Genomic DNA, 24,224 nt, shown 5'->3' on the forward strand with positions numbered 1-24,224 from the left:
TGGGCTTGACAAGCCCGGCAAACAGCGCCCGCCGATCTTCGGCCCTGTGCTGTGTGACAGGCGGGGGTGGGGGGGGAAGTGGAGATCGTTCTCCGCTCTTCCCCCATCCCCGCCTGTCACCGAAGATCGGCGGTCGCTCCTAGCTGGGCTTGACAAGCCCGGCAAACAGCGCCCGCCGACCTGTGCTGTGTGACAGGCGGGGGTGGGGGAGAAGCGGAGATCGTTCTCCGCTCTCCCCCCATCCCCGCCTGTCACCGAAGATCGGCGGGCGCTCCTAGCTGGGCTTGACAAGCCCGGCAAACAGCGCCCGCCGACCTGTGCTGTGTGACAGGCGGGGGTGGGGGGAAGCGGAGATCGTTCTCCGCTCTCCGCCCACCCCCGCCTGTCACCGAAGATCGGCGGGCGCTGTTTGCTGGGCTTGACAAGCCCGGCAAACAGCGCCCGCGTGCACTTTATTAAAAAATAAGACATCCCTCAAAAATAAGCCATGTCGTGTTTTTTTGAAGAAAAAATTAATATAAGACATGACTTATAATATGAGAAACACGGTCAGATGTCTACCAATAAAAACATCTGTCTCGACTGGGGGGGGGAGAATTGAGAGAGGGAGCCCCTGCTTCTTAATTTGCAGCTGAACATGCCTTTCCACTCGATGACAGCTCTGTTTTTGCAGGATAATGTGCTCCTATTTATATGGGTTGGCCAGATCAGTTGTTTTTTCTCCTGTTAGGTCAGGGAGGTTTCTGCAAAATGATGTTCGCGGCGGCATAAGGGGTTGGACAGTAGCAATATTTAGCACAAGGTATGCCTAAGGCAGGAGTAGGAAACCAGTGGCCCTTTAGAAGTTGTTGGACTCCGACTCCCATCAGCCCTACCCACATGGCCAGTGGTCAGAGGCGATGACAACTCAGCAATAGCTGGAGTGCCACAGGGTTGGAGAAACTTCTTCAGCCCTTGTGATCTTTTTTGGGCTGCACTGCAGAAGTGGGGGTGTCGCCAGACTCATGTCACTGTCTGGCCTAGCAAGCAAGAGGTACGATCGCAGTTCAAGGACACATTCCATGCAATTGGAAGAAGGTGCAGAGCAAGGCTGGTGAAGGGTGTGGCCTTGGGAGTATGACCTGGGAAGAGTTCTGAGGGCCATACAGAGAGGCTCGGAGGGCCACATTTACTCCCTGCGCCCAACGTTCCTCAACCCCAACCTACAGGATAGGGCAAAATATTCATATACAGACCATTTGCCTCCTAGGGCAAATGGATAGCAGGTTCATAGCTGCCAAGTTTTCCCTTTTCTCACGAGGAAGCCTATTCAGCATAAGGGAATTTCCCTTAAAAAAAGGGATAACTTGGCAGCTATGAGCAGGTTTCCCTCCAGGATAAACATCCATTAACAATTATGCAAATCTGGGTGATTGTCAAGGCAGCACTTTTTTTTTCAAGAGCAGGGAATACTTTTTTCACAGCAGAAAGCAGAAGGTACCGTAGTTCCTGTTGTGAATGTGCTCCCCCCCCTCTGCATAGGAACAGAAGCATGTGCAGAGAATAGTAGGAGAATTGTGTACTAATGAAAATGAATATATATTGTTTAAAATTCACACTCTGTGAACATTAGCATACTTGAAATAATTTTGCCAGAAGACTAAAATCATTAAGTTCATGGCTTCCCCTTTCCGGAAATTCATATACTGCAGACAACAGATGGGGGTTATTTTAATCCCACAAATAACTTCTTGAGGCAAAAAAAAAAAAAAGCTAGTGGAAAAACAAAGTAAGCACACGATTATATTCTGCCACAATCAACAGTATCACCACTTTCAGCTTGACCTCAAAGCCCCTTTGCAGAGACACAAACCTACAGTTTACAGTGCCATTCTATGCATATTTACTCAAAAATAAGTCCCAATGAGACCAGTGAGGCTTAATCCCAGGTAAGCATGTAAACGATTGCAGCTTCTGCGTAGAAATGTAGAGAACTGTATTGCTAATGTCACATAAGATGCATGGCAAAAGATTTTTTTTGTTACTGAAAATGCTAACTCTGAGGTTGCTTATAAATAGAGTAATTCTTTTAGAAATCTTAAGAAGAGCTCTGCTGGATATCAAGCTTCTAACAGCAGCCAAGCAGGTGTCTCTGGGAAGTCTGCAGGCAAAAGCTTTCTAACACAGAAACTGGTATTCAGTGGCCTGCTGCCCCTGAATAAGGCATTATCAACACTTAGGAATATACAGATATGGATGACCCTTGGGTGAGTTTGGAAATAAACAAACATCCTCCTTGGGGAATTCAGGAACTGGAACCATTCGAGGACTGAAGTGGGGTCAGGTACTGAATCTAATCCCGGGGTAAACCCGGGAATGACAAATGGTGGTGGACAGCAATTAAGATACCTGAGCAGAAAGACCTTCCAGTTTATCACAGGTCAGCTGGACAGGTGGAGGAGGTGCATCATCATATAGGCCATTGGTACCTCGGGTTAAGAACTTAATTCGTTCTGGAGGTCCATTCTTAACCTGAAACTGTTCTTAACCTGAGGTACCACTTTAGCTAATGAGGCCTCCTGCTGCCGCCGCGCCACCAGAGCCTGATTTCTGTTCTCATCCTGAAGCAAAGCTCTTAACCCGAGGTACTATTTCTGGGTTAGCGGAGTCTGTAACCCGAAGCACCTGTAACCTGAAGCGCCTGTAACCCGGGGTACCACTGTACATCATTCACATACCCACTGAATCGATAAATATGTAATTGCATATTTTCAATAAATAGTTTAAAATGTCGGTACTAAGGACAAGCTGATACTGCAAGTTAGCAATTCTACATTTATATCCTGCCCTACATCCTTTTGTCACACAACGCAAAGCAGGGTTTATGTGGTTCCCAGATGATTCCATCAAGATGCTGGCCAGACCCAGATCTGCTTAGCTTCGGACCACACCCTGGGTCAGTTGCAAAAGCCGGGGTTCAAGGAGCAAGTAATGCTTGAGATCTAGGTTTGTGAAGAATGGGCCATGGACTGGAAAGGAGACCCAAACTCCAAAAGAATGGAACCAGAACCACGGGGATCGTCAGCAGATGGAGACATGAATACTACAAAGTGCATTTGTTCTCTGAAAGCATGAGGCCCTCTGCCTTCTAATCACACTGTTCAAGGTCTCTTTCAGTTCCTGGACATCTGAAGGCTCTGCTATCCCAACTCAAACTAGTCCAGTGTTTAATTACAAGAACCACTTATGGATGAGGCACATGAAAGAACATGGAATTGGATGTGTCGTGCTGAAATATGCCTCCTTGCTACTGCCACATTCTTGAACTAGACTGAATAGGCTCTTTCTGGCTTATGCCTTGCAAGGCAGGGTCCCCATCTGATCTATTTTAAATAACACTGGCCTGAGAGATGCCAGCAGAGGATGTCATAAAATTCCTTGGGAGAAATTATAATGCTTCTGGGCTTGCTCCAATTAACAATGTTCCTTTTCCAGAGCTAAATGAAAGGAAATGCTCTCTAAGCATTGTCATTCATATAGAAACAAAACCAAACAAACAAACAAACAAACCACTATATACTTCGGAAAACTGTTTCTTTTCTTAGTCTGTTCTCTAAGCATTTGGATCCTTAAGATATACCAGTTGCTGGAAATGACAGGAGGGGAGAATATCCTTGTGTAGAGGTCCTGCTTGCAGGACTCCCAAAGGCCTCTAGTTGGCCACTCCAAGAGCAGAATGCTGGACTAGATGGGCCCATTGTCCTGATTCATTTGCATGGTGGATGCTGAGATCAAGAAGCAAGTATCTGACTATATTTGGATACAAGTGGATGCCATTTTGAATCAAGATGGCAGGCTGAACCTTCTAAAACTGCAGTGATTTTAACCACTGGTTTCAGAACTACCTTGATTTTTTTCCTCCTCCTTCTTAGAATTACCAAGCAACACTTCCACTAGTTAATATTTACGGCTGCATGAACATATTGGGGTCCTCTGAAACCCCAAAGGGATTGCTGCTATTCCTTCAGTAAGATAGCTATAGGCCAAAGGCAGGGTTGCGTGTGTTAAAATTAAAGCATCTACACCAACAGGACTTTATTCTTATTGTTTGAATGTATATGCTGCTCATCCTCCCACAGGGTGGCAAAAGGAACTTGTACCATGGGAACAAACTATCAAGAAAAGCTGGATCCTTTGGCCCATGAGTCAACTACCCCATTTGAAAGGGTACTGGAATGAAGGCCTGGTCTACATATACACTGAAAGGTATTAAGCATATTTATTCTGATTCTTCTAAGATGGGGGAGGGACTTTATGTAGAACACTGAATTCTCACTCTCCAATGAAACCTGTAGGAACACTCCCACAAACATTCAAGCACACTTTTGCCGTCACACAGCTTAGTGTGGGGTTAAGCAAACATTAGTGCACACCAGATGTTGTTGGGACTCCAACTTCCATCAGCCCTAGCCAACACGGGCAATGGTCAGGGATGATGGGACTTGTATTCCAACAACTTCAGAAGAGCATCGTGTTGGGTTACGCCAGGCTTAGCAACTTCATGTTTTTAAATGGAAAACTAAGAATCTCAGGATGCTGAATGCTCTTTGCCTAATACGTAATACACACAGCCCGAAATACAGAGCCATGGGCTTAGAATGGCTCCTGCCTTTCTCCTGCCATGTTGCAGCACTTGTGGAAATGGATAAACTGAGAGTCTAATTAGAAAACCATGCCCATCGCATCTTTTGCCACATTCAGCTGTAGCTGAAATCCAACTTGGTCAAGAACCACTTGATCCATCTGTGGATGTAAATTCACTGGTTGAAGACCTAAGTGAGCTTGTCTGCTTTTCTCTTCCTCCCAATGGAGATGGCCTCCAAAAGCATCTGTGCCAATAGTCTGGTTTAAACATCACATTCTCAGCCCAACAAGCCATGATCAGGAACGAACAAGTGCTTGTGTTTATTCCAAGGACTTCACTGATGACTTCCTGATTTGTTAAACCACAGTTTGCCATAGCACCCAAACTAGGAAACTGTGGTTTAAGCACACCCAACAAACCAGGGTTGCAAGCAGTGCTTAAAAAGAAAAGAAAGAAAACCCCACACAACTGAATAACAAGTGCAGTTTGGTCCCCATCCTCCCCTCCATTAAAAAAAAATCAAATCCATGCCTTTCCCTCAAACCGCAGGGCACCCCTCAGTTCTTCCCCATCACTAATAGTAACCTTGCCCAATTCAAAAATTCCCAATATGTTATAATAATAGCCTTGTTTGGCTCTTCTTACTAATGCTGAAGCAGCTCCTACCAAAACTGAGAAAAGGAAAGTTTCCTTGCCAAGAACCCCTTGCCAAGGCTTGTACTGCAGGGCCAAATTCTGCGCTAACTGGCTTCTTATATTTGGCCCTCCCACCCATTTTTTTAAAAAACTCATCTTAAATTAGTGCAAACATTGGCTTCAGGGGTGATGGCAATTCACTCCACCAGGCAGGCGCCAATATGTAATTAATCCACGACCGCATACTGTGAATGAAGACAATACAAATCACCACTTTGACCGCAGATATGAAAGCACAGGGAACAGAATGCTTGACCTCGGCTTCTTCCAAGGAAAAGCCTTTAACCAACTGAAATAGTGGAGATTCTCCTGTAACCCACAGAGCAGGGTGAAAAAACACACCCATGTGTGCGTTTTCCTACAAGGAGAGTCATGAGTTCGATTTTCCAGGTCAATTGCGTATAGATAACTGGCAAAATGCACTGAGCATACTGACTGAATGCCACTAAAGGTTAGCAAGCTTTTTATGGTTTTTCTTTTCTTTTCTTTTTCCTACCGGCCACAAATTAAGTGAAGTTTCCATAGGCTGCATTTTAGAAAATTTGCCACCGATCTGCTTTTAGTGCGGTTATTTCGCTTGGGAAACGTCCTTCAGCCTGAAAAGAGCACACACTTACCCCCATTATAAATGAAACACTGAAACTCGTCTAAATTAGCAGTGGAACATCTAGCAGTAATCAAGTGTCCCTTCGGATTGTGCTTCCGTGCCAGGAAACCACAATGGATGGTCTCCCGGTAGGAAGTCATTACTTCATTCATAGCTGCAGCATCTGATTCCTTGTAATGCCAAAAGTACAAAAACAACAACAACCAACAACCAAAACCAAGCACAGCAACACATCCCAGCAGCCCGAGCCTATAAATATTTATTCCAAAGTAGGTGGGAATGCTGGGTGGACCAGGACCCTGGAGGCAGAGTGGCCAAAATAAGGGCCAAAAGGTAGGAAGCAGGGTGGAAAGCAAATAACAAAAAGGGAATTCCAAACAGAACAGAGAAGCGTGTTAAAGAAATAGTTGGAGATGGGGAAAGTGGAGCATGGGGACTGGGGGAGGAGAGGGTAGACCACACCCTCCAGATGTTTTGGACTACAATTCCCATCTTCCCCTACCACTGGTCCTGTTAGCTAGGGATCATGGGAGTTGTAGGCCAAAACATCTGGAGGGCCGCAGTTTGGGGATGCCTGGGGTAGACACAATGCAGGCAAGACCAAGGGACAGGAGGACTGTGTACCATTGGCAAGAAGTGTGGAGACAAAGGACCTTTGTAGGTTTGGTGACTGAGAGCCAGAGAGGGAGCTCAGAGGAAGGGCAGGATTACATATATTGTCTTGAGCTCATAGAATCATAGAGTTGGAAGAGACCACAAGGGTCAATCCAGTCCAACCCCCTGCCAAGCAGGAAACACCATCAAAGCATTCTTGACATATGCCTGTCAAGCCTCTGCTTAAAGACCTCCAAAGAAGGAGACTCCACCACACTCCTTGGTAGCAAATCCCACTGCCGAACAGCTCTTACTGTCAGGAAGTTCTTCCTAATGTTTAGGTGGAATCTTCTTTCTTGAAGTTTGAATCCATTGCTCCGTGTCCGCTTCTCTGGAGCAGCAGAAAACAATCTTTCTCCCTCCTCCATATGACATCCTTTCATATATTTGAACATGGCTATCATATCACCTCTTAACCTTCTCTTCTCCAGGCTAAACATACCCAGCTCCCTAAGCCGTTCCTCATAAGGCATCGTTTCCAGGCCTTTGACCATTTTGGTTGCCCTCTTCTGGACACGTTCCAGCTTGTCAGCTCATCACTTTTGAAAAAGAAAACTTGATCTGCAGAGTTCTAGTGTAGCCCACAAATTTATTAGAACTTTATTAGAAATGGCAGCATGTCTTATAAGTCTACAGCAGGGAGAACCAACATGGTGCCCTCCAGATGTTGTCAAACTGCAACTCCCATCAGCCAATGGTCATGGATGAAGGGTGTTGCAGTCCAGCCACATCTGGAAGCCACGACCTTGGCTACCCCGATCTCAGTTTACCAAAACCTGAACTATTAGCTGAATGTAAACAGATTCCCTAAAAGGTTCAAGCACAAAGCCCGCATTGTTGTATGTTTTTCTCAAGTGTTTTCAGGCATGGATCCTTCTGTCTGAGAAAACACACCGCCGAGAATGAAAAACTGTAAAATAAATTGCAAATAATGGAATGTGGGGGGGGGGACAAACATATAATATCAATGTATTTGCTTGTGTGCACATATCAATGCACCCATTGTGTATCTTGGTTGTTATTCGGTAGGGAGGTCACATTTTTAAAATTAGTTATGTTCTGGATACCATAAATAATTGTGATGAGTTTCAAAGGATTAAGCAAGCTAGCTCAAACCACATATCTTCTACACTTTCTACCACATGATTTAGACATCGGCAAAACAACTTTCTTTTGAAGATTTCCTATAAACACAGGAATGAACAAAGAGTTGCTTTATTGATAACAGAAGATGAAAATGCCATTTTCAAAGCTGAAACACATACTCATCAGTCACTACTAAAAATATTCTCCTAGGAGACCATATAACACTTTTTTTTCAAATTGCCTGCATCCCTTCTGTAGAAATACAGTGAAAATTTATTTAAAATACCAGTCACATTTAGCAACTTTTAAACGAGGGCTTCTCTCTAATATTTTTGAAAATATGTAACAATGAGGGATCTGTAGCCCTCCAGATCTTCTTAAACTCCAACTCCCATCAGCCCCAGCCAGGATAGCAAATGGTCAGGCATGATAGGAGCTGTAGTCCAACAACACCTGGGCAGCCACAGGTTCTTCATCTCTGCCTTAGCTGGTGAGAGACAATGGCTGCATTCAGTCATGTGTGCCAGAATGAAATGCAGAAGTCATAGGGCAGGCATCCTCAAACTGCAGCCCTCCAGATGTCTTGGCCTATAACTCCCATGATCCCTAGCTAACAGGACCAGTGGTCGGGGAAGATGGGAATTGTAGTCCAAAACATCTGGAGGGCCAAAGTTTGGGGGTGCCTGTCATAGGGGTTACCAGGTTTTTGAAACAAGCCCGATCTTCACCTAACTTCAAACCAAGGTTTAAAAGCCTGAATTGTTCTGAAGCCTAAATCACAGTGGCCTGTTTGGTCCAAACAGGAAAACTATGGTTAACTGAAAACTCTCGCAATTTGTTCAGGGATGCTGAAAAGAGGGGAGGGCAAGGGCGAAAGGGCTGCATGACTTAGGAAAAGGCAAATCCTTCCCAAGCCCCTCTGAAAGAAGTAAGAATGCAAGTGTTTTCTGGATCAAGGCAGAGTCCATCTCGCCCAGTAGCCTGTTCTTACGGTGGCCAGTCAGATGGCTATGAGAGGCCTGCAAAGGAGACCCGAGTGCAACAACACTCTTCCTCTGCTGTGGTTTCCAGCAACTACTATCAGAAGCATAGTGCCCCTTACAGTTTTAATGTAATTTTAATCTTTTGTTGGAAGCCGCCCAGAGTGGCTGGGGAAACCCAGCCAGATGGGCAGGGTATGTATGTATGTATGTATGTATGTATGTATGTATGTATGTATGTATGTATGATGTATGTTGTTGTTGTTGTTGTTATGTACTGAGCTGAATCCTAGAACAATAGGATCCAGAATGCAGCAGTCTGATTGGTCTGCAGGAGCCTCCAGGTGGAAGTGAATCAGCAACCTGATTGGCCTGCAGGAGCAGCCAATCAGGCTGCTGGCAGAAGTCAATCCACAACCTGATTGGCCCACAGGAGCAGCCCTGAAGTAGCCAATCATGCAAGGCCCATTGTGTAAATAATGTATATAAGCAGACGTTTTGGGGAAAGAGCCAATATTCTCTTCTTCTTCTATTGCTACTACAAGCCGAATAAAGAGCATGAAATTTACTTTCGGCTCCGAGTATATTTCTTCTTCTTCTTCTATTACTACTACTACTACTACTACTACTACTACTATTATTACAGTGGAGGCAGAACATAGCCAAACAGGAGCTGTACAAGAGCCGTGGTGAGTTCTTGTGCAAACTCCCATTCAATTCAATGGAGCTTGTGCGGACATTGCAGCTGAATGGAGGCTGCAAAAAAAGCCCTGCTTTCATCAAGTTCCAGGCCGAGTGCCTGAGTATAAATGAGCAATAAATCCACGTTGATGCTTAAGGATGGAACTGCAATGAGTATTTCCCAGTTAGTTTTCATCTTGCTGTACTAGTTGTGCAGACATTTTCTCTCAAAACCTTTATATCATATGCAAATATTTTGTGGTTCTTCCTCCTTCCCGGGCAATTCTAGCCCATCAGGGATCACATGGTGAATGAGAAAAATGTCACAATCTACCTAACCAATCAGATTTAGTGATATAAAGATGTCGCTGAGGGCAAGTGAAGGCACTTGAGATTAAGCACAATACAAGCCTGGCACTGGAGCCACAGCATCACAATACAGAGCTAGGTCAAATAGATACACATAATAATCACCCCTTTCCCTCGTCTTCTCGCTGTGGGCCACATTGAAAGGTGGGGGTGAAGAAAGGCAGAATATATGGTTCGTCGGTTCATATTTTCAAAAATCAATTTAAAAAATAGGCAAAGAAAGTGGAGAGTTTCACAAATGAACATAAAAAAGGAGTGCTGAAAAACCTTTTCAAGGGTTATGGGTTTTTTAGGGGTGTTTTTCAACTGAAATTCTTTGCAAAAACAACCACCATCCACAAGCAGTTTTGCCTCTAGCTGGAATTTTTATATACTTGTGAAGGCAGATGGAACCTCCTTTGGCTCAGGCGGTACCTGCCATCCAAAAAGACTCCATTTGCATGTGCACAAAGAAATTATATTCACACTGCCTGCCCCCCTGCACGGCTTTTGAAACTGTCCAGCGCTTGCCTTTGTGTCCGGTATTGAGAAAGCGGGAGAAAGCCTGGCCGAGTTGCGTTGTTCTGATGTGTTTGCTTGCTGTGGGTTGCAGCCAAGGCTTTCTGTCAGGCTGTGTTGGTAAGGTAGCAAGTGTTGGCAGTTGCCAAATGCCTCTCCTTGCACACAGGAAGAAAAAAGAAGGCCGGGGGGGGGGGAGAAGCTGCACTAAAACTTTGTAGTGTATTTCCTAAGTGGTTAAATCCAGATTATCTCTCCCACCCCGCTTCCATTTAACATTGTCTACGATGAACTAACCTGTTAGCCATGAATGCTGAACGCGGAGCAAGAAAAGACATCAGAATCCCACCAGTGTTTACAAGACTTGGACATGGCTCTCGGAGACAAACAGTTGGAGACAGAAGAGAGCACAGCTGCATGGAAAGTGAACAGAAAGCAGCAGGACTCCCTTAAGAAAGAGAGAGAGATAAAGAGAGAGAAACAGGAAATGGTTAGTAAGGGGGAAGCTGGAAGAGAATGGCGGGGTTGGGGAGTAAATGTGTTCAAGGAAAACCACTATCTGGCCACAGAAAGTGAATCAGTTAAAAATAAAACCGAGATGTTAAAATGCAATGGAAAAACAGAGCAAGGAAAGCGAGGAGGTTTGATCCCACACAGAAAAATAATGAAAAGCATACCAGCATTGATTCTGGTTGATATAAATGTGTCTACAAATATAGGTGCATAAACTGAATGCAGCCCCCCCCCCCGGGGTTGGCAGCAGAATGGGATGTATTCCTGGGGTGTGCAAGACTGCTATCTTCATCTCCTGCCCAGTGTTGGGGTGCAGGGCTGGATTTATGAAGTGACCTCTGAGGAGACAAGGGGAAGAATCGGTCTCCAGCTATCTAGTTAACTAGTTGTCTTGTTAACCATACAAACCATGAGCCTGGATTTTGAATGCAACACTAAGCCAAACCGTGATATAGCACTCTGCAGAGCAGCAGCACCAGGGGAGGAACGGCCATGATTCTGACAGCAAGTTCCTCCTTCACACTTAGCCACGGTTTGGCTTGGCGTTAGATGTGAACTGAAAGACCTACATTGGCTCCCAGTACGTTTCCGAGCACAATTCAAAGTGTTGGTGCTGACCTTTAAAGCCCTAAACGGCTTCGGCTCAGTATACCTGAAGGAGGGTCTCCACCCCCATTGTTCAACCCAGACACTAACGTCCAGCTCCGAGGGCCTTCTGGCAGTTCCCTCCCTGCGAGAAGCCAAGTTACAGGGAACCAGGCAGAGGGTCTTCTTGGTGGTGGCACCCACCCTGTGGAACGCCCTTCCATCAGATGTCAAGGAAATAAACAACTATCTGACTTTTAGAAGACATCTGAAGGCAGCCCTGTTTAGGGAAGTTTTTAATGTTTGATGTTAACCCAGCCATATGGATGGGGTATGTATGCATGTATGTATGTATGTATAAATAAATATTAATATTAATATTTACTGGGACAGTGAATGTGTGTGTGTGTAAGCAACTGGAATCAGATTCATATGTGCAACATTCTAACCTTATTATGACAGGGATAAACATAAGAAGAGGCTGCTGGATGAGGGCAATGCCCCATCTAGCCCAGAATGCTGTTCTCACAGTGGCCAACCAGATGCTTGTGGGAAGCCTGAAACCAAGACCTGAGCACAAGAGTATTCTCCCCTACTGCAGTTTCCAGCAACTGGTATTTAGAAGCATCCTGGCTAGAAGTCTTTATCACCACAAATTTGTCTAATCCTCTTTTAAAGCCATGCATTTTGCTAGCCATCACTGTCTCCTGTGGGAGCGAACCCCATAGTTTAAGTATGCACTGGGTGAAGAAGTACAGTACTCTTTTCTTTTGCCTGTTCTTAATCTCTCGACATTCAGCTTTCATTGGTTGTCCACGCGTTCCAATGTTATGAGAGGGAGGACAAATTTTCTCCAGCCGCTTTCTCTCCATCGTGCATAATTTTATGCTCTTCTATCATGTCACCCCTTATTTGCCCTTTCCCCTAAACTAAAAAAGGCCAAAATGCTGCAACCTTTCCTCTTAGGAGACTTGCTCCATCCAGTTGATCATTTGGGTCAACTTTCCCAACTCTACAGTTTCTCTTTTTATGAGGTGAGGCAGCCACAATGGTACACAGCATTCCAAATGTGGCTGCACCCCATAACAGCATTAATGATGTCGGGAATTTTATTCTCAATTCCTTTCAATATGATCCCTCAGCGTGGAATCTGCCCTTTTTTTCACAGCTACTGCGTGGTGTGCTGAAATCTCCATTGACCTATTTGCTACGGCTCCAAAGTCTTGCTCCTAGTCAATCGCTGCCAGTTCACCCCCCATGAATGTATATGTGAATTTAATATTTTTTGACATGCAGCACTTTACACTGTGTTTGCTATTTTACAGCCCATTCACCCTTTGGAGAGGTCCTTTCGGAGTTCTTCAGAATCCTTTTTTTCTTTTCTTTCAACAACCCTGAACAACTTAGTATCAACAGCAAACTTGTTCTTCACATCACTGCTTAAAAAGCGCAGGTCCTAATACCGATCCTTGGGGGGAGAGGGGGAGGGAACAATCCATTTTCTGAGCTCTATCCTACTCTTTGTTCCCTGCTAACTTAACTAGCTCCTGGGGGTGTAAACTGCATGATTGCAAATTGTGCCGAGTCATGAAATGGGCTATGAATCCAATAAAAAACAAGACACCCAAAAACCAGAGCAAAGAGAGGGGGCTGGTGGAGATGTTCCCTGCATTTGGTCTGGGGCCAGCCCTGTGGGTGGGATGCTTCTACTGGTACCTTCCTGTTCCTTTTATTATAAGGATTCGTGACAAAAACAAATAGTTCACTGTAAAAAATGGCAAAGATCTAAAAGTGCTCCTCTGGTTTGACCAAGGGGCTTGTGCTAGAATTGCTCACATAGTTTCTTCAAACATCTGTGGAACCACATTCCATATCAAAAACTGCTTTAGAAACTCCTCCCTGTTCCTTAGCCATTTGCTACTGGGTGTGTGGATGGTGCTGTGTAAGAGAAACAAGTGCCAGATCTCAGTCCCACCTCCACCACCTGGGCCCAGTTTCACTCTTTCTTTGGATTTTGGCTTGAGTCTTGCGTCAAACCTAAGGCACATCTATGCTGTGGTCTTAAATAGGCTTAAACATAACATTATACAGTGGTAAATCGCTAGACGAATGCCTCACAAGACTAATTTTTCGCAAGACGAATGCGTTTTGCGATTTCAATGGAGACTCGCAAGACGAAGTTTCCTATGGTGTGCTTCACGAGACAATTTTTTTCGTCCCATAGGGTGCCTCGCAAGACGATATTTTTTAAATTTGTCTTGCGAGGCACCCTATGGGAAACCGCACTTCAATGCGTTCCTATGGGAGCCGCTTCGCAAAACAAATTTTTCGCTATATGAAGCGACTCACGGGACGAATTAAATTTGTCTTGCGAGGCACCACTGTATACCATATGAGTATTATTTAAGTATTATAACCTGTTACTCTGATTTAAGAATGTTTATTATATATCGTGCATTTATGTATAACTTCATGAATATCCATTAATCACTACCTTTCTTTATCTTACATTCAGACATTACTTGAAATATTTCTCTTCAATACGGAAGTGTATTTTATACCCGGTTATTTATTGATATGGCTTCTCACGTGAGAATCATCAACCCCTGTATGTAAGGCCCCTCTCCCTAGTTTCACGTCCATAACGTGAGGTTCCACCACTTTCTCACTCTTTCCAAGGCCTCTGGTCAGGACCATTCTACTCTCCATCACCACTTTCTCACCTTTTCCAAGGCCACTGGTTAATGGGTTAGTTACCCTCGTACTCTTGCTCATAGCATAACTGGTTTTCCTGGCGGCTGGTATTTTTTATTTCTCTTTCCCTTCAGACCTCATCTCAAGTGCTCCTACCGATCCAGTTTCTAGCCTGGAGTTACAGTGCAATGGACTTCGCGCAAGCTTCCTATACGGTTCCTATATTGACCCAATGAACTCTGGGGGTAGTCCCCCCCCCCCTTCTCTCTCTATAAAGCCAACATTAAAAAATGGAACTTTGTGTTGGCTGGTTCAATTTCACTGAGAGAGAAGGAATAACAGATGCAATAAAGCTGTAGTGGAGTAAATCATTTAGAATCCTTAAAAAAATCAACCAGATCTTGAGTTGAGTGTGTCTTCTCCCAAATTCCCATTCTATTTACGAAAGGAGAAAAGTTAATTCATTACATTACATCGGTTTATTCATTGACACCTGCAACAGCAAAAACTGGGAAGGTTGGACTTTGATGCGTGCCTTAAAAATAAAATAAAATCCATGTATACAAACTGTAATCAGATCACATGCAACTCATGAGGGGTTCTCCCCCCCCTTTAAGTAAGCAAAATCATTACTTACCAGGTAACTTTTCAGTCTGACAAAGTCAACTTTCATGGAGATGAACCTTTCTGAATTTCTACTGAGGTTCTTAATATGCTCCACAAGGTCAGCACAGAATTTGTAGCCACCTTTAAGTACACAGAGAACTACAATGTCATTGTATCCAATGTCTTGCATGATATCTTTGGCCAAACATTCTGTCCTAAAGCAGAAATTAGGGATAAATATATGGTAAGACTTGTGATTTTTTCAATGCAAGTATATTCTATGGTGCAATAAAAAAAATAGTAAAGTTCACAGTCTCATTTTAAAAAAACATGCTAACCCTGATTCAACTTCAGTATCAGTTGCGCCAGAATATGGATGGAGATGGGCGTCTGAATGTGCATGCCATTTAAAATAATTCGGTGCAGATAGACTACATCTGTATTCAAATGATCATCGCCACCCAAATTCTGGTGCAACTGGTCACACATAACTCTCATTTTTATGCACAAATATTAGCAGCATATCAAGGCACATGTAAGAAAAAAATCAAGTTCCATGTGTGCAGGACAAGCAAAATAGCCAGAAAGCCTAGCCGCAAAGTTCCTGGGATCCTCTGTACTTATTTTATTTATTGCTGAATTTATATGACTTTCCTTCGACATAAGCAACACAACACACACATACACACACATACAAAATGAATTAAAATATACTGGAAACCACAGAATGTAGCATAACACCTTCCTTCCGGCCGAGGAAAACAAAACGAAAACCAGCATTTCGGAGTAGAAAACAGAACACAACTCAACCACTGGAAGAATAGGCTTACAACACTCTCTCTTTAAACACAAGTTGCTTCGAAAAGACCTAGGTGAATGTACTTGGGCACCAAAAAGAGGCCATAAGGATGGGATCATGTGAGCCTCTCTTGGGAAACTACTTCACAGTATGGGTGGCACCACAGAAACGTCCTTTTCTCTAGTTGCAAACCCCACTCAGCATATAGAGGAGGGTCTCTAAAGAGGATCTGAAGGTCCAGGTTAGGGGTAGGCAACCTAAGGCCCGGGGGCCGGATGCAGCCCAATCGCCTTCTCAAGGGTGGAGGGTCCAGGAATCAGCATGTTTTTACATGAGTAGAATATGTCCTTTTATTTAAAATGCATCTCTGGGTTATTTGTGGGGCACAGGAATTTATTCACCCCCCTCCAAAAAAAAATATTATAGTCCAGCCCACCACATGGTCTGAGGGGCAGTGGACCAGCCCACGCCTGAAAAAGGTTGCTGACCCCTGGTGCAGGTAGACATACACAGGTGAAGGCTATCTTTCTTGGTCCAAAAGAATCAGAACTCAGTAGAATGCTCACACATATTTCACACACAGAAAATCATTTCATATTTACAAAGGAGGGTGTGTGGCGATTTCTTGGCAGCTTGTTAATTTTTTTTGCTGAGGAAATTACAATTGCTCACTCACAGTTGAAGTTCTTTTTCCACACCTGCTAATTCAGGCATTTAAAATATGTTGATTACCCAGTAAGGGGATTAGTGACCTCTGGTTGCTGTTATTTTTATGCAGAAGGAGGTGCTGAATTGTCTTTTAAGATCTCCTCATTTTCCTAACCCTTTTGCTACTCTGAGGACTACAAAGTGCACCTTGAGTGATTTCCAGTGACTTTCTGGCCCTGAAGCTATTTCAGCTTTAGCATTCAAAACATCTCGGAAATTAAGTATTTAAACTTTATTCTAGATGACAGCTTAGCAGTTAACAATCCCCAGCTACGAATAACAAAGATATAATTTGCCAGAGCTTTCTAAAATTAATTTTGAATAATAATAATAATAATAATGTTATTCTCTAAAAGGTATAAACTAGACAAGTTCTCATTAAAGCCCGTATTTATATTTAAAGGTAGGCGATACAGTACAGTACAGTACAGTACCCAGAGTGTTGGGTATGGATGTGGAAAATGCAGGTACAAATCCACATTTGACTATAAAACTCAGCTATATGCCTTTGGAATATCACGGTGTCTTTGAACAGCCTACTTTGCATGATTATAATTGCTGCTCTTCCTTGGACAAAGAAGAAAATACAGATAATTTTTTTCTTCTATTCCACATTTCCTCCAAGGAGCTCAAGGCAGCATATATGCCCCCACCCCACCCCACCATTTTAGCCTCACAACAATCGAGCTTAGAGACAGTACCCTAATCCTACATTCTGTCCCGTATACCAACTTTGCAGACGTCTCAAGTTAAGAACTTAAGAACTTATCAAGGTGAGTGCTGAAAGGGTGAAAAATGAAAGTGGGCAAGCCACTCTAAACCATGGTTGGCCTGTTGTACATCTGGAAGCTCCAACCATGGTTAGCGCAGGCCACATTATAGCCATAACATCTGAATAAAGCCACACACAATGTTAGCTTGATGCAGAATAGTAACCGTCTCATTAAGAAGAAGGGTTACATGTTTTCCCCCCAGGGGGTACTCAAGAGTACACAGTACTGCTACCTTTCTCTCTTTTGGTTAAAAAATGTGACACTTACTGTGACAACGTCATGATGAGTACCGGCACCTATTTTTCTAGAAAAAAAGCACTGGTTACATGTATCTAGTTTAAACAAGTCACAACTTGTACTTATTGAGCACAGAAAATGAGAAAAGATTGGAAGCCTACTTTTGGCATTAAGTAGTATATAAATAAAACAAGATATAGATGAATAAATGAAATAATTAAAGAACCAAGACTTAAAAATCTGTACCCATCCATGCAATACCATGAAAGGACCCTGTCTTTACCAGAGCTGCATTAATGTATCATTGAGTCCGCCTTCTTGAATGGGCATTCAGTATCTCCACCCGAGTTAGTTATTCTGGAAACACACCTCCCCAATTTCAACTGAGCTTACATACCAGTAACTGCGGTAACCATGGTGCAGTTGTGGCCTACTCCCAGCCTGTCTCTTTAAACACTTCCAGGTCACTCAGCTTGCATTTCCTAGCAGTTGGCAGACCAGGTCATCTCACAGGCAAAATCTGGCAATAATTATTCCTTTGAATGTTGGCCTTAGTCCGTTGTCTCTCACTGTCCTCCTGACCAGCCATGATACTACTCATGAGGAGACCAGAAGCTTGTTTGTAAAGAGTTGCATTGGGTTGCACAAACATGGAACATTTCTTCTGCGTATTGCTTTCTCCTTTTGGCTCCCTTAAGCCTGGTTTTTAATAAATCCTCTTAAAATTAGCTGCCAGAGGGCGATATTTGTTGACTGCACCATGCTTAGGCCCTGCTCCCCTAGGGCAGGGGTGGCCAACTTCAGAGACACTGCAATCTAATTTCAAATTAAAAATCTGGTGGTGATCTACCCCCGTTTTGGGGAGGTTCAGCTCAAAGTTGTTGAGCTTTTTTTTTAGGGAGGGGGAACCACACTATTGGGGGAAGGAACAGAGGCAGCCACTAACCTTCCAATTGCTGACAACATGAAAGCCTTCATTTCAAAACTCAGCCTTCCCCTCAGGCTCTCCTTCTGCAACAATGGAGGCCAGCAGAGGGAGAGGGGGTAGGGCCGGAAGGAGACCGGCGATCTACCACGATCTACCAAAGCCTCAAAGGGATCGACCAGTAGATTGCGATCGACATGTTGGACATCCCTGCCCTAGGAGCAGGTGTTGGGCTGGATGCTCCCTCATCTTCATACTCGTAACAACATAAAGAAGAGCCTGCTGGATCAGGCCAAAGGCCCATCTAGTCTAGCACTCTGTTCTCACAGTGGCCAATCAGATGTCCTCTTCCCACCTGTGGTTTCCAGCAACTGGTATTTAGAAGTGTGCTTCCTTGACGGGTGGCATCGTGGGTTAAACCACAGAGCCTATGGCTTGCCGATCAGAAGGTCGGTGGTTCGAATCCCCGTGACGGGGTGAGCTCCCGTTGCTCGGCCCCTGCTCCTGCCAACCTAGCAGTTCAAAAGCACGTCAAAGTGCAAGTAGATAAATAGGTACTGCTCCAGCGGGAAGGTAAACAGCGTTTCCATGCGCTACTCTGGTTCGCCAGAAGCGTCTTAGTCATGCTGGCCACATGACCTGGAAACTGTACGCCGGCTCCCTCGGCCAATAACGCAAAATGAGTGGCACACCACACCTCGAGAGTCATCCGCGACTGGACCTAATGGTCAGGGGTGCCTTTACCCTTTTCCTTGACTGTGGAACACAGCAGTTGTGGCTAGCAGCCATGGATGGCCCCATCCGCTGTGAATTCATCCAATCCTCTTTTAAAGCCATCCAAGATGCCATCACTACCTCTTGTGCGAGAGAATTCCATAATTTAACTACATCCCATGTGAAAAGCTATTTCTGTTTGTTCGTCCTGAATCTTGCAGGCCTTGCCTCAAGGTCAGAGGAAAAAGCAGAGCTGGTAACAGCACAGTCCAGCTGACAGAGAGACAGGAACTTATTTCTGGTCCCAGGCTAAGAAGAGAGCGAGCTTTTAGGTTTGCTGTTACAGTAAGCATTGCAGCTTAAATTGGGGTGTCAATATTTTAACAAGCAAGAGATTAAATGGGCTGTTCCTACCTTGGGAGGAACTGAACATGTGGCTTTCATAAATGTCATACTCTCAGATCCTCACCTGTCCACAATGATCCCATGTGGTATGAGCACATAGTCAAGATCTCCATAGTAGTGCTGTGGATATGTAAACAGTTCCAAACTATACCCAGGCCAATCATCTGAAATCTGTAAAAGAGATAAAATGTTCATTAGAAACTTAATTTTGTATGCACTACAAATTGATTGCATCTTCTGTGTTTAAGCACCATTTGGCAATTGGTTTAGCAGAAGCAGTGTCATGGAAAGCTGAGCATGGCTTGATCCTTCAACACAGAGGTGGGGAACTTGCAGCCCTCACCCTAATTTCATGTGGGAGGGAAGCCCAGAAAGGGGGGGGGGTGAAAGAGGAAAAATGCTGAAACTAATGGACCACTTGGGTGGCGGTGTGGTCTAAACCACTGAGCCTCGTGGGCTTGCCAATCAGAAGGTCGGCGGCTCGAATCCCTGCAACGGGGTGAGCTCCTGTTTCTTGGTCCCTGCCCGTGCCCACCTAGCAGTTCGAAAGCACGCCAAAGTGCAAATAGATAAATAGGTATCACTCTGGCAGGAAGGTAAACGGCGTTTCTGTGCACTGCTCTGGTTTTGGTGTTCCGTTGCACCAGAAGCAGCTTAGTCATGCTGGCCACACGACCCGGAAAAACTGTCTGCGGACAAACACCGGCTCCCTCAGCCTGTAAAGCGAGATGAGCGCCGCAACCCCAGAGTCGTCTGCGACTGAACTTAACTGTCAGGGCTCCCTTTACCTTTTTTTATGCAAGCGATTGATTCACATTTCTGGCAAGACTGATTTGCTGCTCTCCTGGTAGTTTGCTGGGCAAGGAGAACAATGAAGAATTGAAGTGGGGGGTGGGCAAGAAGTGAAAGAGGAGAAAGGGGCGGCCTTGCTCATCCCTGTCCCTCTTCCAACCCACTGCCAGCATATTCCCAGGGTGGGGGTAGGGGTGGGGGAGGTTCCTCAGCCTTGTTTTAATAGGAAGCCTTTATTCTAAGAAATGATCCAAGTGGGTTAACCTAGAACAAAAGAGACAACAATAAATACAGTGGAACCTCAGTTTATGAACACCTCGGTTTATGAATTTTCGGTTTACGAACGCCGCGGACCCATCTGGAACGGATTAATTCACTTTCCATTACTTTCAATGGGAAAGTTTGCTTCAGTTTATGAACGCTTCAGTTTATGAACAGACTTCCGGAACCAATTGTGTTCATAAACCGAGGTACCACTGTAGTGGCGTTTTGTGGCATTCTCAGGGCTAAACACATTTCTTACGCCTTAAGCTTTCGTGGACTACAGCCCTCTCCCATCAGATGCAACCTGATTCACCTCTTGAAGTGGGCTGTAGCCCACAAAAGAATTATGCCACAGCAAACGTGTTGCGTCTTGATGGAGCCATAAAACTCTTTGTTGTTTCTGCTACCCCTCTTCTAAAAAAAGAGAGAGAGAAACGTTCTCTCTGGCTTCAAGTCCTAGCAAATTAGTCTTTGGGCATGCAGAGACAATCTATCTCTCTGCAGGAATCTACTTGGGTTGTGCTTGGAAGAGGGCCTTTGGCTCGCTCAAACATTCTTCTTCACCTCAGACAGAAGGTAGCGAGTGAAGCAGAAGATCACATGGGGATCACATGGTGCTTCTTGGGCCTTTTTAGTATTCTAGCAAGAACAGGGAAGACTACTTCTGGCCTCCAAGCACCAGTATGTGCTCTGTTCTAAATGCACTCTGAACTATTGCTGGAACATCCCGCCTTGGCTGAGTTTCCCTTGGACAGCTTTCACAAGAAGATACTGGAAAGGATCATTTCACGGTTCATCTGGGCAAAGGTTCAAAGTTAAAACGTCGCTTTGTCCGTAACTACCGGTACATGACTGTGGAAAACAACCCTGCAAAAGTCTATGGGTTAGTCCTTTATTGCTTGTCCTCATTTTAGAGTGAGCAAGTCAAAAATCTAGGCTAGTAACCTTCTGCAAGAGATTATTAGCACACAAGCGACACAGCAACAAACTCAATTCATGTAGAAGTTTGCATGGGAGTTCTGCATTCCTCTTCTCTGTATCGTTCCAATTTTAGAATATATGTGCTGCCGAAGAGAGCGCAGGAGTTCTGCATTAAAAGTACGTGAGGCTACACCCGTAGAACAAGAACTTAGTAAGAAATGCTGCGACTTCATTAAGACTCTTTCGCTGTAGGAGAGCTTCTCCTTTCCACAGGTTCCAAAGATCTCAGAAGCCCAGTCTCCAGTAACTCACAGGATAGCTTTTAGTGTAGCTGCTCATGTTCTGTGCAGCAGCATTTGTGCCAAAATGTGACAGGCGTCCCATATTCTGCCCTTTCCAGAAACAAGTGAATACATTTTTGTTCTGACAAGCCTTCCCAGCAGGATGAAAGGATCTTTGCCGCAGGTGTCTATTTGGTTTTTTTTTTCTTTGCTATTTTCTATATTGTTTAAAACTGGTTTTTATTGCATTTTGTACACTGCCTTGAGATGAGCATGGAAGGCAATGCATAAATAAAATATTGACATTTGTCTGGTAAATCAAATGCAGTAAAAACAAACAAACACATTATTCTTTTTTTGGAATGGTAACATATTCACCTTAACAGAGTTTTCCACAATGTGCCAAGACATGTGGAAAGGAGCAACATATCATTGCACTCTAGGCAGCTCTTGTGGGGAAATATATCTCATTCTCCTAACACAAATCTTCCATTCTGTATCAAGTACCATAAGATCTTTGCTATATGTGCCCAAACCCCAGGACTCTCGGATAGTTTAAAGCAAGGGTAGCCAACATGGTGCCCTCCATGTTGCCAGGCTTTCCAAATCATGTCAGCTCCAGCCACCACAGCCTATGATGAGGTCTGGTGGGAGCTACAGTCTAACAACATCTGGAAGGAGCAACACTGGCTAGTCCTGGTTTAAGGAAATGAACATAAGCGTCATAAAACGCTGTGGACACGTATATAATACTGCCAAAGCAGAGGTTTGCTTCCTCCTTCCGTGATACAAACACTTCTGTCAATCTAAGACAAGGCAAACACAGGAGACGGGTTCAATGGAAGTCCTTCAGAGAAAGGCAGATAAAGCGTGTTAGAGCAGGCTTGCTGGAATGGAACAAAGGCCTATTTCGCCCAGCATCATTTTCCTATAGTAAGTGGTATCTATACCAAGTGCAGAAGAAGGGCACAGCCCCTCACATGCAACTCCTTTTTGTCTAGGTCTGCCAGGTGGGTGCTTAGGGTCAAGACTGTCTTAGCCCATTAACAGTCAGTAGACTGGAGACATGAGTAACAGTAAAATGCTATGCATATGTGCCTGGGAGTAAGCAACATTGTCCAAAATAACACTTTTACTTCAGAGTAAACATGCCTAGGACTGGGCTTTATGATTTATTTTATTCAGAAGGCAGCTGTACTTATTACCTGCACCCTTAAGAGTACATAGGAATAGAAAACAGTTAATGTTTGATAAGAATGCACACCTTAAGATCGCTGTATCTTAACATTCTTTTAAGCACACCTGTTGTGAACCTGTTAATCCGGGAGGCTAAGCAATACCAAAACCTCCCCCCCCCCATGCTGTAATTATGGCTGCAAGTGGGGTAATACATTCTGGCGGCTGCAGATGCAGAATTAGGGATTGCTACGCACAAACACTCACATTTTCATATACAGCACCTAGTGAGGAAAATTAAGAGTCTTCTTGTTCTTTTCTCCCACAGAAGCATTACTTGTTGTGCTAGAATGACACATTGCTGTTTTTTGGGTGGTGGTGGCTGCACTGAATGGATTTCTACCCCCAGTACAAAGCCAAGACTATTTTAGATGAAATTACGAAGTTGCAGCTGCAGCATTTCACACTCTTAAGGTGACAGAGGGAACAAGCCTCCTCTAACCAAAACACGTATCAGAACCCCTGAGGAAATCGCATCCGAAATATTTGTGTGTGTGCTAGCAATAAGGCTGCATTCCTACACATACTTACCGGGGGGGGGGTGAATCCCAATGGAAAGCAGTGGCAAACAACATGCATCATATTTCAATGTACCAGAATGCATACACGCGCAACCCAGTTCCTATCTATGCACGTTGACTCGGACACTAACTGGGTTCAGTGTGGGTGGGGGGAGGTATTCTCACAGATAAGCGGGCTCATCAGTTTACATTTAAAATAATCTCTTGGGGGCGGGGGGGGGAGCGTTTCATAACGGGGGAGGGGGGAGCCGCCATAAAGGGCAGGGATTGGATAGATGAAAGGGAGGGAAAGGGGTTAGCTGACGGAAGCGGATGCTTAGCTGCAAGAAAGGACAGGGGAGGCAGCAAAGTTTAGGATGCGGGAGCAGGGAAAGGGGGGGGGAGAAGGGATTTTTATTATTTTTATTTTTCGCATTTACCACGACCCCTCGGCCGCTGCTTCTCGGCGCCTCCGCTGCGTGGGTCTTGCTGTTTAGCCCGGCCATCTTCCGAAGGGAGGTTGGCGAGAGCCTTGAGACAGAGGAGGAGGAGGGGAAAGAGGCGGCGCCTCGCTCGGGAAAGAAAAGGGGCCCCCAGCCGCTGCCGCGAGAGGTTGAGACTCGGCAGTCTCTGCTCGACGTGGCCCGCGCCGTCGTGGCTTCTGCAGAACTGCTCCCAAACATACACAGCCGCCCTTAGGGTGGTTTCTTTCAGCTGGCGCAGAGACGGGGTAATGCCTCTCAAACCACCTTGCTTTTACCTCGACGGACCAAAAGAGCTGTCTGTCCCCGGTTTCAGCCCCGGAACCTTTTTTTTTTCCTTCTAATGCCCGCGCCTGGCATTAGAAGGAAAAGTTCCTCCAAGGAGCCTCTCTCAAGGAGCTCAGCTCAAAGCAGCGGCTCCCTCTCAGCTTGAAATATGATACACAGCGCGCGCACACACACACACCCCTGCGGGGCTTCTTTGGGGAGCGCGGAATTTGAACCTAGGTCTTAGGAAGCCTAAAGCCTGGGAGACCGCTGCCTTGTGAAGGGCAGCGGGCCTGGTTCCAGGTTGAAAGGAAGAAAAGTGAGATA

At 44.8% G+C, this 24,224-nt stretch overlaps 1 protein-coding gene across 4 annotated transcripts in view; it reads right to left on the reverse strand.

Moving 5' to 3' along the window:
* The window catches only part of PRTFDC1 (phosphoribosyl transferase domain containing 1), a 53,227-nt gene extending 29,352 nt beyond the window's left edge, over positions 1-23,875 (reverse strand). The window contains exons 1-5 of one of the 4 annotated variants that reach the window (XR_015946257.1): positions 23,589-23,875; positions 19,219-19,325; positions 14,625-14,808; positions 10,493-10,643; positions 10,239-10,353 (exon numbers count right to left, since the gene is read on the reverse strand). Coding sequence is in view for 2 of the 4 variants with exons in the window: in XM_088653367.1 (XP_088509493.1) it covers positions 14,457-14,522; positions 14,625-14,808; positions 19,219-19,325; positions 23,589-23,831 (600 nt within the window). In the remaining 2 variants the exon portion in view is untranslated. Of the gene's footprint in view, positions 1-10,238; positions 10,354-10,492; positions 10,644-14,441; positions 14,523-14,624; positions 14,809-19,218; positions 19,326-23,588 lie in introns of those variants that run through there. The other 3 variants (XR_015946256.1, XM_088653367.1, XM_035129182.3) reach the window with 3 other exon arrangements.
* Between the last annotated feature and the right edge of the window lie 349 nt (positions 23,876-24,224).

Source organism: Zootoca vivipara, chromosome 11, assembly GCF_965207765.1.
Source record: "Zootoca vivipara chromosome 11, rZooViv2.hap1.1, whole genome shotgun sequence".
NCBI classification, from domain to species: domain Eukaryota; kingdom Metazoa; phylum Chordata; class Lepidosauria; order Squamata; family Lacertidae; genus Zootoca; species Zootoca vivipara.